General features: G+C 43.0%; 1 protein-coding gene across 2 annotated transcripts in view; it reads left to right on the top strand.

Annotated features, from left to right (window-relative positions):
* LOC106604940 (adhesion G protein-coupled receptor A3) overlaps positions 1-19,745 on the top strand; it is a 286,173-nt gene that overhangs the window by 243,506 nt on the left and 22,922 nt on the right. For both annotated transcript variants that reach the window (XM_014200102.2, XM_014200092.2), the window contains exons 15-17: positions 3,002-3,129; positions 5,702-5,825; positions 18,997-19,142. In XM_014200102.2, the coding sequence (XP_014055577.2) occupies positions 3,002-3,129; positions 5,702-5,825; positions 18,997-19,142 (398 nt within the window). The remainder of the gene's footprint in view (positions 1-3,001; positions 3,130-5,701; positions 5,826-18,996; positions 19,143-19,745) is intronic.

The following is a 19,745-nucleotide window of genomic DNA, read 5'->3' as shown; positions in this document are numbered from 1 at the left end:
TGCAAAATTCTCTAAAACGACATTGGAGGTTGCTTATAGTAGAGAAATGAACATAAAATTCTCAGGCAACAGCTCTGGTGGACATTCCTGCAGTCAGCATGGCAGTTGCACGTTCCCTCAAAACTTGAGACGTCTGTGGCAATGTGTTGTGTGACAAAACTGCACATTTTAGAGTGGCCTTTTATTGTCTCCAGCACAAGGTGCACCTGTGTACTGATCATGCTGTTTAATCAGCTTCTTGATATCTTGGCAAAGGAGAAATGCTCAATGTGTGCACAAAATTTGAGAGAAATAGCTTTTTGTGCATATGGAACATTTCTGGGATCTTTTATTTTAGCTCATTAAACATGGGACCAACACTTTACATGTTGCGTTAATATTTATCATTCTAAGAATTTATGAAAATGTGAAAATTACCATTTCTAAGTGCTTGCTTGTCAGAACATTTTAAGAAAAAGTGTCATTCTTCGTGGGGGTGTCAGAGGAAAGCCCATAAAATTGTCAGAGACTCCGGTGCCCCCTGTACAGTATATAGCCTCGTTATTGGTATTCTTATTATGTGACTTTTATTTTTACTTTCTATTTTATTCTACTTGGTAAATATTTTCTTCTTCTTGAACTACACTGTTGGTTAAGGGCTTGTAAGTAAGCATTTCACAGTAAAGTCTACACTTGTTGTATTCGGCGCATGTGACAAATACCATTTTATTTGATGATCAGATTTTAATGAGATTTCATGTTGCTAAAAAGCTGTCAGTTACACTTTAAGTGTTTTAAGACAAATAATATATTCTTATTTACAATACAAATTACACAATAGATTGTTATACCATACATTTCTATTGTGCATGCTGTGTCTGGGCAACCGAAAGAAAAGCAACTCACAGAATTACATACATTTCGTAATGCTCATTACTAGATGAACAATGGTCCCCCCCCCAAAAAAAATGATGTCACGCAAACAATCAAGTCAATGTGTTCTCCGAATTAACAAAACATACGTAGCACTCCCGGGGAGATGGATAATCAGAATGAATCTCACTCTTAATGTCACATTGCTAAAGTAGCAGATGCTCATTAAGAACGTTTCAACATCGAGTTGCATCTCTCCTACATCTGAGCTATACATCTGGAAGCATATGTTGCCCTTTACAGGGCTCACACAGAGGCGTTACTGTGCTGTCACGTTACAATGAGAACACACACATCATCGTGACAACTACAGTATGTGCGTCATTCTCTGGGAATGGTTTGCTCCTCTTTCAGGGTTGGGTAAACATGTTTTTTTCCCCACGTCATATCCATCAAGAAATCTGAAAGCTAGCTTAGCTCTATTGATTTGACTGCACTGTGATCATCAACTGCATGGGATAGGGGGGTTGGAGCGATGTTTTCACAACCCTTCCATCAAGACACACGAAAGCTAGCGCCATTGATTTGGCTGCACTGTGATCATCACACCAGTAGAACTGAATGGGCACCGCTGCTGAGGTATCTACAGATAGAAGATGCATGGTAGTGAACAGGGCTGTCCCCCAGGGCTGTGTGTGTTCATGGCTGTAAGTCTATTCTACACAGTTGTCCTTCTCTATCACAACTTCCCTGACCAGCCATGCGGAATCCTTTCCCTGGGCTCACCCACAGGCTTATTCAGGGGCCTGTAGGGGCCCGTGACCTCTGCTGCCCTGTGTGCTGAGCACTAATAGGCCCAGTCAGGGGAGAGAAGAGCAGGGGAAAGGGAGGGATGGAGGGCTGTGACCAGAGGCTGATCTAGATCTCTTACAGATATGTAACAGTGTGACAGGGAGAGACGACCACTCAGAACATCACCAGTCAGTCTAATGGAGCCTGAACCGAGAGAGGCAGAGGGAGAGCAGGGAAAGAGAGGGAGAGAAAATAGGGATGGAGAGGAAGCTGAAGAGAGGGAGAGGGAAAAAGGGGGCAAAAGAGAGAGAGCTAGAGGATGTGTATGTGGAAAGATGGGGAGAGAGTGTGAGAGGGAAAGGAAAAGAGAGGGAAGTAGGCAAAAGGAAGAGGGAGGGCAGGTTGCAAGTACAACTGCAATTCTCAGCTTTCGTAATGGCAATGTGTAAACGACAGGACCTTTATCTGTCCAGAGGGGTTACGATGACAAAGAAGGGCAAGTTCTCAGGGTCAAAGTGTCTCATTGGACATATCACCATCACCATCCTCATCACTGAGGCTCTAAGGGTAACCGACACTAGCTCTGACTCTTAGCCCCTGAGCCTTTACACCATATTCAAACATTTACCACTTGACAGGACAACTTACTATCTTCACTGAACCAATCAAAACTACTCGTCAAATACCTTATTGGATTAAACTAGTAGCCTCCTGCTTAGAAAAATCCATATATACCCAACTAAATCTTTATACACTATCCATATTCAGTGAGCTCCAAAAGTTGACACATTGCTTGTTGTTTTGGCTCTGTACTCCAGTGCTTTGGATTTGAAATGATACAATGACTATGAAGCTGCAGCTTTAATTTAATCAGCTTGAATTTGAGGGTATTTTCATCCATATAGGGTGAACCGTTTTCTTGTACATTGTTTGTCTACATGGTACGTGAAATATCAAATTACAGTGAACATTACACTCACAGAAGTTCCAAAAGAATAAAGACATTTCGAATGTCATTATGTCTATATACAGAGTTGTAACGATGTGCGAGTTAAAGTACAAAAGGGAAAATAAATAAACATAAATATGGGTTGTATTTACAATGGTGTTTGTTCTTCACTGGTTGCCCTTTTCTTGTGGCAACTTGTCTCAACTTGTCTCTTGTCTCTCTCTCTCCCCTCTCCATTACTTCCCCCAACTGTCTCTCTTTCTCTCTCTTCATCTCTTCTCTCTCTCAATTCAATTCAAATAACTTTGTTGTCATGCAGATTATGCCAAAGCATTGAGGCCAATTGCATAGTCGTGTACATTGTTTCTAAACAATTCATGTTTCTCTCTCTCTCTCTTTCTCATGTAGGATCTGAAGAAGGTGCTGTCTTTCCCCCCGTACCCTGGGGAGTTTCTGCACCCGGTCGTGTATGCCTGTACGGCCGTCATGTTGCTCTGCCTCTTCGCCTCCATCATCACTTATATCGTGCACCACAGGTAAAAACCCTTCAAAACTGTGTGTGTGTATGTGTCTGTGTGTGTGTGTGTGTGTGTGTGTGTGTGTGTTTAGGTCTGTGTTCAGAGGATTTGAAGTGAGTTCTCACAGTTAGTTAACTAACTAAGCTTAGTAAAAACCACACACATCCAGGTCATGTATCCGTCATAACACGCCACACACCACCTCTCCTACTTTTGAGGATTTATTTTTATTTCCCTCCGTCATGCTTCTGAGCTGTTAGTCAGCCGCTGTGGGCCTGCATGAAGCTCTGCAGTCTGTCTGACTCAGACATCTGAGGACGATTTGTGTGTGTGTGTCTCTGTATGAGTAACCCACTACCGCTTGCCTCAAAGAGATGGCTCAACCTGATGTCTATAAGATCCTGACCACATCTGGTCACCTCTCTCCGAACCCTGAGGGCTGTGTGCTATCTTTCAGTTCATCTAGTCGTCCTCTACTGATGATCCAGTGTGGTCTCCAGGCAACCTGGATAGCGTGTTATTTTTTGGGGGCCTCATTTTCCCTTTGTTAGGCACTCACTAGATCACGAACAATGGAGTTAGTGACTGAAACTTAATGTGATCGATCATTCAGTCCTTTTATACTTTCACTATGCTGAGAATAAAAGCCCCCCCCCCAAAGAAAGTTATTCAATGTCTCTGAAATGACAGATGAATTAAATTATACATTTTTTTATACTACTTTTGGTTCTGATGGAAAGCAGATGAATAGATAGACTGTAATGAAGCATGAAGATGTATGAACACATTTTACGGTTGGCATCAGTATGAGGCGACTCTAAGAAAGAGAGAGAAAGAGACATTGACAGGATGAAGGGCTGTAGGGATTGAGGGGTTATGAAAACACATGGTAACTGTAGTCTGGGAGGAGTGATGGTGTCAGTGGCTCTATGATTTCAGTCAGGAGACACTTGTTGTCAGAGGAAACAAGTGGTCGTTTCACAGCTGCAGCAGGAGTACAACACTCCAACCGCTTTGCCTCCCTCCATCCCCAAAGCCGTGTCTTCCTTACAGTAGAAATGCTCTAAGGGCCACATTCGGAATTGAGATCCATGCACAACAGTCTCCCCTTTGATATCAATGAATGATTTATGTGAAAGTCTGAGTTGTGCAGGCAGATCTCAAATCGGAATAACGTCCTAAATATGTTGAAAATAACTTCACTTTCTGACATAACGTGTATTCCAAGACAAGGGAGTGTGTAATGTAGCATCACTGATTTTCAGAACGTTAGTGTATTTCAAGCAAAGGGAGTGTTTATACTGAATAGCGATGCTGGTGAGCCTATTATCAAGATCCCATTCCATTCGGACTCCAAGTTCACCCTTCAGAACGTTCCTTTCCCTTCGGCCAAGGAGAACAAGCGGGAGGGCAGTTTAGCCACATGCTTTCTCGGGGAAACGATGAAGTGGAGGGGTGCCAGGTTAATGCACTTGAACCTGTGAAAGCCCATAGCCAAGCTCATGAAAAACACTGGGAGGCAGGTAGAGGCTGCAGTGATTTATGGGCCTCTCCTGGAGCCTCCTGGGTCGAGTTCAGCACCTGAACAGCAGCTCTTCCTCTCCTCTCTGGCACATAACACTCAGACACGCCTCGTAGGTTATTGTTGCTTTCTCTCTTTCTCCCTCTCATTCGTTATCTCATTACTTCTCACTTTTTATATATATATATATATCTGTCTATCTGCCTATCTCGCTCTTGTTCTTGCTTGTTTTCACTCATTCTCACTCATTCTCTCTCTCCCTGGCCTCTCTCTCTCTCTCTCTGTTATCTCACTCTCTGGTCTCTCTCTCGCTCCCTCTCTGCCAGTTTGTTTCTCACAGACAACAGAGGTTTTTTCCTGTACACTTTTCCCCCCTGATTTATAATCACACTGGTGAACATGATGAGGATAATGCTGATTTAGGATACTGGATAGATGTCAGGATAATTGTTTATGTTGTTTGTTTCTATCTAGTTTATTTGCCCTGGATACTGCGTCTGGATTGGCTGATCCATATAGCCTTAGTGTTTTTTCCAACAGCTGGACAAGGAGTAGCAATATAGGTTAAGTGGCATGCCCAAGGGTGCATAACACTAGTTGATTTCCTATTTCACAATATGGGGTTCTATTGTGTTGCATGTCAATTGACTCAGTCTACTGGAATCAATCAGTTTTAATATATATTTTTTTACTATTGAGCGGACCCAATAGACTGAACTTTCATCTCCTTATTTCTCATCCCCCTATTGTCTCTTCATCCCTGATCTGAACGATGAATCGTATGACATGGCTGGGCTTTGAAGTCGGTACATTCATTGAATCAAAATGGATATGTAGATTATTTACAACATTTCATTTGCAAACGATGCAATGCATTCCACCAGATTTACACCTCGCCCCCCCTTGTATCCTCGTAAATGATCTGAATGATGAACCGGCTCTTTTTTTAAACGCTCATAATTTCAACGTCCTCTGCGTCCATGTTTAATCCATTCCCCTGATATTCTGTGCCATTCATATTTATTTGACTGACTATTTATTCGGTGTGGGTTTCTCTTCTTTTGGCAGCACAATCCGCATCAGTCGGAAGGGATGGCACATGCTCCTCAACTTCTGTTTCCACACAGCTCTGACCTTCACTGTGTTTGCCGGAGGCATCAATCGAATCAAATACCCCATCATCTGTCAAGCAGTAAGTGCACTGCCTTTTCATTCCTGCCCTCTCAAAGCTCTCTGGGGGAATTGATTATGAATGTCTATTGAGGTGCACTGTGGCGGTGGTTGTGATGCTCTGTGTGCACGGTGTAGTACTCCAAGCTCTCCTCCTCTCTCGCTCTCTCTCTCTCTCTCTCGCTTGCTCTCTCTCTCTCTCTATTGTCCTTCTTTGATGCTCTGATGAATAGGCTCCACCAAGGCTTCGGCACGACTCCCTACACACGGTGTGAGACAATACAGTCCACACAGCTTAATACCCAACCACTATGGTACACACATGAATGCTACAGCTAGCTAGCTGTCTTCCTGGTTGGCCGTACCTATACTGTGATGTTGCCTGTCCCTCCAGGTTTCCCGCCCCGGCCACCAGGGGCTTTGTACCTAGCAGTTTTTTGTCCTAATGAGGGTTTTGTTTTGCTGTCGTTCTCCGGGGGAGTAGGAGTATGGCTGCCGTTACTGCTGTCGCCTACTGGTTGACTCTGCCTGCCTCTGTGGCTGGCACCTCCATCTCTTAGCCTGAGGCTGTGAGCGAGAGAGAGAAAGACAGAGAGAGGGCAAGAGAGAGAGAGAGAAAATAGTGAGGGAGAGCGAAAGGGGGAGAGAGAGAGAGACACACAGGCACCAGCCAGCACTGCGGGGCCTGAATGCCTGTGTAGGTTAGCTAACGGGAGTGCTTTCTCTCCTGCTGGGTGCAATACCGCTTGGCTCTGAGACGTTCTAAAACGGAAGAGATCATGGGAGATGTGTCACTGTGAGAGGATCCTGCCATAGATACTGTTTTTAGAGGAGAGTGTGGAGGCAGCAAGAGCAGGATAACGTTGGGTTGGCTAATTGGGGCATGAGGGGCGTCCTTGAGTCCTTACTTAGATAAAGCAGCTCATTGGAGACACCAGGTAAGAGATGTTCCAGCTTTTAAATACATCTAGAGATGCTAACCTCTTCATCAATCGTTGGCTTAACTGATGCTGAAGTCTTAAGAAAACCAAACTCCGGTATGCATGCATATTGTTGATTTGGGAAGATTGATAGGACGATGATAGGTAGATGGATATAATGGTTGGTGTTAAAATGTCAGGGTTAGCGATAGACTCAATCGTGTCTTGACAAAATAAGGAGTAAGAAGACCAGACACATTGTTAAGTTTTGGGAGATTGATATCTAGATGATACTGTAGGTTTTCAAAATAAATTTGATACATCAATTGGAACATGTCAGCCGAGAGAGGATATCTCTCCTCAGCATGTGGGCATTTAGCTGGCGAGAGATTTCTGTTTTTTCTTTCTTTCTACCTTTCAGTTGAGGTTTCAAAGGCTTCCAACTCATCCTCTATTTATATCATCAAGGCTCTTCTTCTCTCTTCAGAACCAGGCAGAGTCACTTGGGACACTGCTGAGGCTGCTGCCTCTCCATCCCGTCCACGAGAAGTTTAGACATCGTCTTGTTCTAAAATATAACGAGTCCACCTCAATATAGAGCTGCACAGATCTCTGTAGCTCACTTTATCTTATGGAAGCCAACAGTGCCTGGCGTGCTTTGGCTGCCTGTCAGGAGTCTTGGCATCACAGAGAGACAGCTAGCTAGGCTAGGAGCCTCTGGTTCATGTCACGCCCGTCAAGCGAGTGTTGACGTCTACCAATGACACATTTCGGCCGGTGTAATGGCATGAAACGCGCGCCCCCCCCCCCTATTGACCCACCTGTTCCCCCGCCGTGTAATGGCGCATTATTACGGGACAATTAGCATATTCCCCATCAGATTCGCTGTCTACATGGATGCATTAGCAACACGTTTATGAGCAGCCATCTTGCCGAGATGCCACCGCTTGAGAGATGCCTGTAAAGAAACTACTGCAATCGATCAAATCTCCATGCTTCTCTCACACATGTAAATATTACCCATCTCTCAATGTAATCATCACAGCAGGTGTTTATTCTGCACATGCCTCTGGTGCTCCTCACCCCTGGCTATTTTTCTGATTTAATCAGGTTGCCTAATGTAGAAACACTGCATTTTTAATGGGTAACAGCCTAAGTCGATTCTTTGGGTCCAGTTTGATTCTTTGGGTCCACCCCTCCTCTCATCCCGATGGGTTTGAGGCTGTTCCCCTGTTCCCAGCAGTGGTGGCAGTATCTGGGATGATTACATGGTCATTCACTGGAGGAGCTGGCTGTAAGGATATGTGTGATCACACACACCCTACCACCCTCCTCCACCCCTCCAACCTCTGCCCCACTTGTGGATAGATCCCTCTCAGGTCCAGCAGGGATCCACTTCCCACATGGGAACTGCTACTCGCCACCTCCTCTGACAGGCAAACTTCAAGGAGCCCTGGAACTGACTCTGGAAACCTCAGTCAGCACTTAAAGAAAATGCAAATCCCCTTCCTCCACCAACCTCCTTCCACCAATTATATCCCCTGCCCCTCTCCATCTCTCTCTCTCTCTCTCCCATACCTCTCTCTCTTCTCTCTCTCTGCGTCTCCTCCTCCTCTCTCGCTCCCTTCCTCCACCCACTGTTAGGGCTGTGATGGTCATGGAATTTTAGATGATGGTAGTTGGACCACACGTCATGGACACTGACGTCTCGCTTCCAGACAAACTTGCCACCTTCTTTGCCAGCTTTGAGGATAATACAGTGCCACCGTCGCGGCCCGCTAACAAGGACTGCCCCCCCCCCCTCTCCTTCTCCGTGGCCGATATGAGTAAGACATTTAAACGTGTTAACCCTTGCAGGGCAACTGGCCCAGACCATGCTCTGACCGGCTGGCTGGTGTGTTTACGGACATATTCAATCGCTCCCTATCCCAGTCGGCTGTCCCCACATGCTTCAAGATGGACAACATTGTTCAAGTACCCAAGAAGACAAAGATAACTAAACTAAATGACTACTGCCCCGTAGCACTCACTTCTGTCATCATGAAGTGCTTTGAGAGACTAGTCAAGGATCATATCACCTCCACCTTACCTGCCACCCTAGACTCACTTCAGTTTGCATACCGCCCCAACAGGTCCACAGACGATGCAATCGCCATCACACTGCACACTGCCCTATCCCATCTGGACAAGAGGAATACCTATGTAATAATGCTGTTCATTGACTATAGCTCAGCATTCAACACCATAGTACCCTCCAAACTCATCATTAAGCTGGAGGCCCTGGGTCTCAACTCCGCCCTGTGCAATTGGGTCCTGGACTTTCTGACGGGCAGCCCCAGGTGGTGAAGGTCGAAAAAAAAAACATCTCCACTTCGCTGACCCTCAACACTGGGGCCCCACAAGGGTGCATGCTCAGCCCCCTCCTGTACTCCCTGTTCACCCATGGCTGTGTGGCCATGCATGCCTCCAACTCAATCATCAAGTTTGCAGATGACACAACAGTAGTGGGCTTGATTACCAACAACGACGAGACAGCCTACAGGGAGGAGGTGAGGGCACTCGGAGTGTGGTGTCAGGAAAACAACCTCTCACTCAACGTCAACAAAACAAAGGAGATGATCGTGGACTTCAGGAAACAGCAGAGGGAGCACCCCCCTATCCACATCGAAGGGACAGTAGTGGAGAAGGAGGCAAGTTTTTTAAGTTCCTCAGACAAACTGAAATGGTCCACCCACACAGACAGTGTGGTGAAGAAGGCGCAACAGTGCTGAAGTAATTTCTCTTGACACCTAAAACCCTGACAAACTTTTACAGATGCACAATTAAATAAATAAATAGACTCATATCACTGGCCACTTTAATAAATGGATCACTAGTCACTTTAAACAATGCCACTTGAATAATGTTAAAATGTTACATTGCTCATCTCATATGTATATACGGTACTTTATACCGTCTATTGCACCTTGCCTATGCTGCTCGGCCATCGCTCATCCATATATTTATATGTACATATACTTATTCCATCCCTTTAGATTTGTGTGTATTAGGTAGTTGTTGGGTAATTATTAGATTACTTGTTAGATATTACTGCACTGTTGGAACTAGAAGCACAAGCATTTCGCTACACTCGTATTAACATCTGCTAAACGTGTATGTGACCAATAACATTTGATTTGATTTTGAGTGAAGGAAAAGCAGCCAAAAAGTGCTCAGCATATGTGGGAACTCTTTCAAGACAGTTGGAAAAGCATTCCAGGTGAAGCTGGTTGAGAAAATGCCTAGAGTGTGCAAAGCTGTCATCAAGGCAAAGGGTAGCTACTTTGAAGAATATAAAATAAAAAAATAAATACCTTATTTACATAAGTATTCAGACCCTTTGCTATGAGACTCGAAATTGAGCTCAACTGCATCCTGTTTCCATTGATCATCCTTGATGTTTCTACAACTTGATTGGAGTCCACCTGTGGTAAATGCAATTTATTGGACATGATTTGGAAAGGCACACCCTGTCTATATAAGGTCCCACAGTTGACAGTGCATGTCAGAGCAAAAACCAAGCCATGAGGTTGAAGGAATTGTCTGTAGAGCTCCATGACAGGATTGTGTCGAGGCACAGATCTGGGAAGGGTACCAAAAAATGTCTGCAGCATTGAAGGTCCCCAAGAACACAGTGGCCTCCATCATTCTTAAATGGATTACGTTTGGAACCACCAAGACTCTTCCTAGAGCTGGCCACTCAACCAAACTGAGCAATTGGGGGAGAAGGGTCTTGGTCAGGAAGGTGACCAAGAACCTGATGGTCACTGACAGAGCTCTAGAGTTCCTCTGTGGAGATGGGAGAACCTTCCAGAAGCACAACCATCTCTGCAGCACTCCACCAATCAGCTGTGCCAAAAGGCTCCTGAAGACTCTCAGACCATGAGATACAAGATTCTCTGGTCTGATGAAGCCAAGATTGAACTCTTTGGCCTGAATGCCAAGCGTCAAGTATGTAAACCTGGCACCATGCCTAGGGTGAAGCATGGTGGTGGCAGCATCATGCTGTGGGGATGTTTTTCAGCAGCAGGGACTGGGAGACTAGTTAGGATCGAGGCAAAGATGAACGGAGGAAAGTGCAGAGAGATCCTTGATGAAAACCAAACCTGCTCCAGAGCACTCAGGACCTCAGACAGGAGCGAAGGTTCACCTTTCAACAGGACCACGACCAGCCAGAGCCCGGACTTGAACCCGATTGAACGTCTCTGGAGAGACCTGAAAATAGCTGTGCAGCAACGCTCGCCATCCAACCCGCATTTGGGTATTTTAAATGTGGTCACCTAACTGTCATGAGTACGAAAAGGAACCAGCGGGCAAGTGGCTCCATCAGTTATTTGAGTGCATACGGATGGCAGTTCTTTTTCCCCCTGCCCCTCTTTCTGCCCAGTTGATAATGGGCCATTGTAAATTAAAACTAATTTTACATATTAGTAAAGACAAGATTAAATTGAGAATAGTCTCATGTAAAAAGTATTTACAAGCAAAACCAGCCAAGATTACCTTTTGTACAACATAACTGCAATCTTAAAAAACTTTGTGGGTGTATGGATGTCACTGTCCCTGGCCTGTGCATCATGAGGCAAGGAACAGAGAGCAGGATTTTTTAGCGACTTTTCTCAAATCATCAATAGCAAGTCGCATCATGCAGGCCATATATGTTTTTGATTTCTAAGACATACTAAGGTTTGTATCATTCACAACTAAAGTTTCCAAATAACGCTAAATCTAGTGTAGAGGACCTGTTACAAATGATGACTTTTAAGCCCAACATTGCCACATGTGTGCGCACTCGCTCTGGAATGGGGAAAATATAATTCATATTGTATTCAGCTAAATTCAATTATATTCTTCTTACTATAAAAGCATATAATATAAAATAGTCGCAAAGGATTTATAAACACATTTTGTCTGCTAAATGAACAAGCCTACAGCCTATGGCATGGTGCATAGCCAGATAACATACAGTAGGCCAACTCATATTTTGTTCTTCTGAATTACATTTTCTTCATATCATAATGCCCTGCCTACAATAAATAATGGATTTATTGTTATGGTGTATATTAAATAGATTTTTAAACTTTTTTAAATGTAGACACACGTATCAGCGGCTTGTATGCATGGAGGCCTGGAGATGCTTAACGTGTTTATGTTAATTAACAGTCAATCACCGTGAGACCTGCATTATTTTACATGACAATAACCCGGCTGACAAAATGTCATGGCCGACACAGCACTAGCAGCACCTTGAATACATTGTTGTTTGACATGACAACGAATGAATAAGCCAGGAAGGAATTACTGACAGCGTAGGAACCAAAGCTAGCCAGCTAACTAGCGAGTAGAATTAGCAGCTAACAGTATTTATTATAGCCACAACTTGCTAAGAAAAGACAAACTAGCAGACAGTTTGCAGACAGTAAGCTACTCAAACTACTAGTGTAATTATAGAACGCTTGTGGAAAGCAGCATTGTTGTCTCCAACATCTTGTTACATCTATCTGACCATGTAGACTGCAGAGTGAACGGCAAGAAAGTGTTCCTGACTCTGTTGCTGAGCAAATACTCTCTCCTTGAGTGACAGTGGGCAGGGCTTGGAGTGGAAAGCGGCATGTAGCAGAAGGGAGAAAGACAAGGGAGTAAACTATAAAAACAGACATTGCACTCACTGGAGTTGTGTATCACATTTAACAAACCAAACATTGAAATACCATTATAGAAGGTAAAGTAAAAACCCAAACCGGTCCATGCGTCAGTACCGGTATATAGTAAAAAACGTAATACCGCCCCGCCCTATGATCAATTGATGTTTACTGATTGCAGTAAAACTCCGATGATGGAGCTAAATGTGGAATACTCAGAAATGTGTAGTTCTGACTATGCTCTTCAAGAGTTGATGGTATTAAAACAAAATAGTTATTAAAACCAAACAGCACGTAGTTGTCAATGGTTTTAGCGAAGCTGGGGGGGGGGTCTCCTTGCCCCCCAGCAGCCAAAACGAACGCTATTGTGACGTTTTATAGCCTATAGGCTATATCAGACACGTTTCTTCTCCTTTGTTTGCACAGGATTTTTTTTGTTGCCTTTTTATAAGCATATTTCATGCAATTCTACTACACTTTATATGACTGGAGACATTAGCAGAATCGTTTTATAATATGACACAAATTACAGGCCTGTCTGCTCTGCTGACACTGACAAACAGATCAATAAAAACAACATTGTCTGATCCATATAATATGTCTACGAGAAGGGAAGACACAAATACAATATGACATCAATCTAACCTGGAGGAGGACATTAAGAGTCCAAAAATACATTTTCAAGTGGTACTCACCCAAGACTAACCAGGTTTCTCTCCAACCTTTTTATGCGAGTAAAGTACATGTTGCATTAAAAAAAATGTCACGACAGTCCTGATGTAAACAGCAAATGTGTCGGCACACTTTCCAAATGTCGACAAAACAAAACGCGCTAGACAAGGTGGGATCTTTTTGTGTCTGTAAAATTAATTATGTGAGAAATGGAGGTGTAAACGCTTTTATTCACAAATATTTATAAAATAACCGTCATATCGAAGTAAACTTGGGAGTCACGCGATGACATGTTGTGTGGTCTTCCCACTTCCCAAATGAAATAAGTTATGATGAACTTCACAGGGTGGTGAAAGTGCAAGGTGATGGATGAGCTTGAAGCTCCTTTCCAATAAATATTGAGGGTCTTATTCTGGTGACATGATCATTGATGCTTGGCTGCCATTTGACAAATAAAAATACTCTCGCTCTTTTGTCCATTATAATATACAGTTGACGTTGGAAGTTTACATACACTCAGGTTGGAGTCATTAAAACTCGTTTTTCAACCACTCCACAAATTTCTTGTTAACAAACTATAGTTTTGGCAAGTCGGTTAGGACATCTACTTTGTGCATGACACAAGTAATTTTTCCAACAATTGTTTACAGAGAGATTATTTTACTTAAAATTCACTGTATCACAATTGCAGTGGGTCAGAGGTTTACATACACCAAGTTGACTGTGCCTTTAAACAGCTTGGAAAAATCCAGAAAATTATGGCATGGCTTTAGAAGCTTCTGATAGGCTAATTGACATAATTTGAGTCAATTGGAGGTGTACCTGTGGATGTATTTCAAGGCCTACCTTCAAACTCAGTGCCTCTGCTTGACATCATGAGAAAATCAAAAGAAATCATCCAAGACCTCGGAAAACAATTGTAGACCTCCACAAGTCTGGTTCATCCTTGGGAGCAATTTCCAAACGCCTGAAGGTACCACGTTCATTTGTACAAACAATAGTACGCAAGTATAAACACCATGGGACCACACAGCCGTCATACTGCTCAGGAAGGAGACACGTTCTGTCTCCTAGAGATGAACGTACTTTGGTGTGAAAACTGCAAATCAATCCCAGAACAACAGCAAAGGACCTTGTGAAGATGCTGGAGGAAACAGGTACAAAAGTATCTATATCCACAGTAAAACGAGTCCTATATTGACCCAACCTGAAAGGCCGCTCAGCAAGGAAGAAGCCACTGCTCCATAACCGCCATAAAAAAGCCAGACTATGGTTTGCAACTGCACATGGGGACAAAGATTGTAATTTTTTGAGAAATGTCCTCTGGTCTGATGAAACAAAAATAGAACTGTTTGGCCATAATGACCATCGTTATGTTTGGACGAAAAAAGGGGAGGCTTGCAAGCCGAAGAACACCATCCCAACCGTGAAGGACAGGGGTGGCAGCATCATGTTGTGGGGGTGCTTTGCTGCAGGAGGAACTGGTGCACTTCACAAAATAGATGGCATTATGGGGAAGGTAAATTATGTGGATATATTGAAGCAACATCTCAAGACACCAGTCAGGAAGTTAAAGCTTGGTCGCAAATGGGTCTTCCAAATGGACAATGACCCCAAGCATACTTCCAAATTTATGGCAAAATGGCTTAAGGACAACAAAGTCAAGCTATTGGAGTGTCCATCATAAAGCCCTGACCTCAATCCTATAGAAAATGTGTGGGCAGAACTGAAAAAGCGTGTGCGAGCAAGGAGGCCTACAAACCTGACTTGTTACCCCAGCTCTGTCAGGAGGAATGGGCCAAAATTCACCCAACTTATTGTGGGAAGCTTGTGGAAGGCTACCCAAAACATTTGACCCAAGTTAAACAATTTAAAGGCAATGCTACAAATACTAATTGAGTGTATGTCAACTTCTGACCCACTGGGAATGTGATGAAAGAAATAAAAGCTGAAATTAAATCGTTCTCTCTCCAATTATTCTGACATTTCACATTCTTAAAATAAAGTGTTGATCCTAACTAACCTAAGACAGGGACTTTTTATTAGGATTAAGTGTCAGGAATTGTGAAAAACTGAGTTTCGATGTATTTGGCTAAGGTGTATGCAAACTTCCGACTTCAACTGTAGGTAGGCAATACCCACACTGTACTGTATATGCGAGTTGTTGGCAAGAGCGCACGTATCAATACCGGAGTGGGCACTTTTTTTAACGCTCTAGTTTTTTGTGACAAAACCATCAGTAAAGTTGAAAATGCAATGGAAACCCATTTAACAAAAATGTTTATTTGGTACATGGGACTGTAACCACAAAAGTTATTTTTATGTGCACAACGTCATCAAGCACAGCGTTTTATCCACAACAAGTCAGTATGATGGGAACACCTCTGGTGGGGAAATGTTTTCTGTAGATTTTAGAATATTCGCATGGAAATCTGTCACCAATTGGATGGAAACCTAGCTAGTGATAAAGCGTAAATGTGTGCACTCACCGGGGATATGGCCGATGTTCTCTGCTGGTGTCAATAAGATACTGTTTGCTCAATTAAGTCGACAAATTTGATAACTATCCCATGTGAAAAAAATACTATAGTTTACTATAGAATACTACAGTACTTACTATAAAATCATGTAGTAAACTATATAATACTATAGGAAATACCACTGTAATGTCCGCAAAAACACTACACTTTAACTATAGTAAATACTACTGTATTTAATTTGCATATACCCTGCCCATTTCCCTCCCTCATATCCCAATTTGTGCCACCCTTAATTGATAGACCTACATGCCAAGTATAGAGCATATGTTTTGTTAACTACAGGTTATAGAAAACTATCTGCTCAGACCCCAGTCCTACCTACCTACATACCTACAGGTTATGGAAAATGTGTTATGTTAGTATTTCTCCAGTAGGTTTCCTCAAGGATAAAGCCTCTACTTCTATGTCAAAAATAATAAAACAAAAACGCTGTACAAGTACTACAGTAATGTCAGCAAAAACACTACAGTAAATACTACAGTATACTACAATCTGCAAAAACACCACATTATTTACTATAGTATATACTACAGTATTTATACTATAGTTAACTGTAAATACTGCACTATACTACAGTGTATACTACAGTATTTATACCATATTATATACTTTTTTATGTGGGTAAAAGACAGATTACAGTATTTTCATTGTCTTCACTTTACAGCAATAGCAATTTTCCAAACTATGTTTTCCTTCAAATGTCCTTCAGAATGTAGGAAATGCAATTTAAATCAATCCACAGCTTATTTTTCTTTTATTAAAGAAGGTTATGGTCTTGTGTGGCCAAATCATGCTTTCTGGTGTAGTAGCCTATTTGGATTGATTTGATTTAGTTCTGTGAAGACAGGAGTAGGCTAATTAGGCTTTATTATCAATGTAATTCAGTTTATGGAAGCACCGGCTATGCCCCTCCCTCACATAGACTTAGGCTACTGTGTGTGTGGGTTTGTGTATACTTAAATTATACAGACTAATTGGTCAGAAGAGGGGTAGAAGAAGCCATCTAGACAACCAAGATATGTGTTAAACATGGGAAGAATACAGGCCTATTAATATCAAACAAACAGAATGAGCATTTGTAATTTTACGTGTGTGTTTGTGGGTGGGTGGGTTGGTGGGTGGGTGGACTGGTAGTGCTTGCTGAGGGAATTTATCAGTCAGTGGTCCTCTTATTCCCTCCAATCTATTCTCCCCCATCTTTCTATCTCTCCTCATCCCTCTCTGCCTACTACTCTCTTTCCCCTACTCTCCATTGTTCCTTCCTTTCTCTCTCCTGTGTGTGTGTGTGTGTGTGTGTGTGTGTGTGTGTGTGTGTGTGTGTGTGTGTGTGTGAGAGAGACGAGGGACAGGCGCTAAGCAACATTTCTCTCTCTCCCCCTCAACTACGTTAGCGGACTAGCTAAAAACAGCGATTCTAAATGCAGTCTCAATTGCTGCATATCTAATTGTTCCTAAGAATCTGAGGTTTAAGTTTATTGAAGTTTATTTTAGTTTTGGGCCTCCCGAGTGGCGCAGCAGTCTAAGGCACTGATCAGTGTTAGAGGCGTCACTACAGATCCAGGTTCAATCCCAGGCTGTGTCGCAGCCGGCCGCGACCCATGAGGCGACGCACAATTGGCCCAGCGTCGTCCGGGTTAGGGGAGTGTTTGGCCGGCTGGGATGTCCTTGTCCCATCGCACTCTAGCGACTCCTTGTGGCGGCCGGGCGCATGCACGCTGGCGTCGGTTGCCTCCGACACATTGGTGCAGCTGGCTTCCGGGTTAAGCGAGCAGTGTGTCAAGAAGCAGTGCGGCTTGGCAGGGTCGTGTTTCGGAGAATGCATGGCTCTCAACCTTCACCTCACCCGAGTCCGCACGGGAGTTGCAGCGATGGGACAAGACTGTAACTACCAATTGGGAAGAAAAAAGTATTCACAACATATAAAAACAAATATTAATGCAAAACAAATCTATTTAAATCAGTGTTTATCATAATAAGCACGAGCGTCAAACAGTATAATTCTCACTCAGCGTCCAGATTTTGTCACGTGACCTAACACTCTACCATAGGAGCAAAGCAGGAAGTAAAATTTGTGCTCTGATTTGTTGATTCAACTCAACTGACATTACAAAAAATACATTCTATTGCAAGAGCTAACGTCATCAGTTAACATCATTTTTATGACATTCTACATTACCATGGAAATTATTGCATCACAATATCAGGCAGCCATTGCTAGTGTACCCATGAGTTTAACAGTCAAATTGCAAGGGTTAGAGGTTCCAAGCCTGTTCTATTCATTTTTATTTCTATGTGTGCTGTTGCTACATTGTGGTCACTTCAGTCAGATGTTCGTTCGACAAAAATAAAAATTATTCAGTTATGACGGTTCTTTTATTTTCATGACGGTCTCCATCCATAACCATCGGTTATACGGTAATTGTGCCACTCTCTTGTGAATGTGCTGTTCATATCTTCTTGAGGTCAAGGACTGGTTCAGTGTGTGGCAATAAGACTCACTCCCTGAAATGTTTTTACTTGGGTTCCATTCCATCCTACCTTAGTGGTTGCTTGTCCATTCAGCCAGCATTCCTTTCAGTCCAAAGCGTGTGGGTTAGAGCTATGATTGAATCACAGACCACCACCTACTCACTGTGAGCTTCTTCCACCATTAACCAGCCTCAAGGTTATTTCCAATCAGTATCATGTCTGACTCCTGTATGGCTCCTTTAGTCCCTGTAGAGTTGGTTAAGCCTAGCAGACTGGAGCGAGTTATTTGATTGGATGCCTCTTAGTGTTGGGTCTGCTGAGCAAACTGAGGAGTGTGATTGGGAAAAGAAAGACGCAATGAATTTCAAATTTTCTCTCTCTCTTTCCTATTTTCTCACTCTTTTCCTCTCCCCGTAGCTGTCTTTATTTCTCCTGATGAAGCCTCAAAACAATGCGAGATCAATTCACATTCAAGCATAATTCATGAATACAAGAACAAGAGAGGATGGAATACAATGTCTGTTTAGAAAACTAGCATCGCATTTTGTAAAGACCATTGTAGACGTGACTGACATTCATATTGTTGTTTATTGTTGACGGCTCAAGGTAACTGTCCTGAGTCCTCTAACGGTATTGATGACGGGTGTGTCCCCGAGTACGCAGGCGCGCAAACCATTTTGCATGAGTTAAAAAGTCACAGTCTTCCTGCTCCTGCTGGGATTGATCTCTGGAAAGACACTTGAAGTGACATTTCATGACATGCTCCTTGTGTCCGGAAAATAACTCTCTCTGTGAATCAACTGGGTTCGAACAAGTGGAAGTGAGAGGGACATGAAGAATGTGAAGACGAGCCTTCTATGATGTGAAGATAGATACAGTGAGTAACCCATGTCTGTCTGTGTCCCCTGGTGCAGGTTGGCGTGGTGTTACACTACTCGTCCCTCTCCACCATGCTGTGGCTGGGGGTGATGGCCCGGAACATTTACAAGCAGGTGACCAAAAAGCCCCTTCAACACCAGGACAGTGACCCGCCTGCTCACCCCAAACAGCCCATGTTGAGGTAAACACAATCCTCCTCTCTGGGTGACCCCGTGTGTGTGTGTGTGTGTGTGTGTGTGTGCACGTGCAGCTGATCGTGCTTGTTGTGAATGTGCTGTTGGTATCTTTTTTAGGTCAAAGATTGGTTCGGTGCACAATTCTATGCTTTCTTATTTAATTTCTTTCCCTGCTATACTGTACACAATAGTATTGGCCTGCTCTTTTTTGCCAGTGCTTATTAAATCTTCATTCCCACTTAATTCAAGCCTTTGGATACTGCTTCTCTTTTATTAGAGGGTGTGGATTTTGAACCTTTGTCTTAACCTTCCTCTAATGTTCTGTTTCTGAAACGCTGTTAGCTACAGAGAGAATGATCATTAGCCTTGTAGTTTAGTAGGTTCAAGTTGTATTGTCAAACGCACAAGTACAGTGAAATGCTTGACTTGCAAGCCCTACCCAACAGTGCATTAAGCAATATCAAAATAGCATAGCTAATAAATAAATAAATATATAGTAAAGAAAACACAAGAAATAAGAAATGAGAGAGGCAGCTATATACAGGGTCCGTGCCAATACCAAATGTACAATGTGCAGGGATACTGGAGTATTTGAGGTTGACATGTAC

The sequence above is a fragment of the Salmo salar genome, chromosome ssa01, assembly GCF_905237065.1.
Source record: "Salmo salar chromosome ssa01, Ssal_v3.1, whole genome shotgun sequence".
Lineage (NCBI taxonomy): Eukaryota > Metazoa > Chordata > Actinopteri > Salmoniformes > Salmonidae > Salmo > Salmo salar.
The sequence above is the reverse complement of the archived record's forward strand: the minus strand, read 5'-3'. Positions and strand labels throughout refer to the sequence as shown.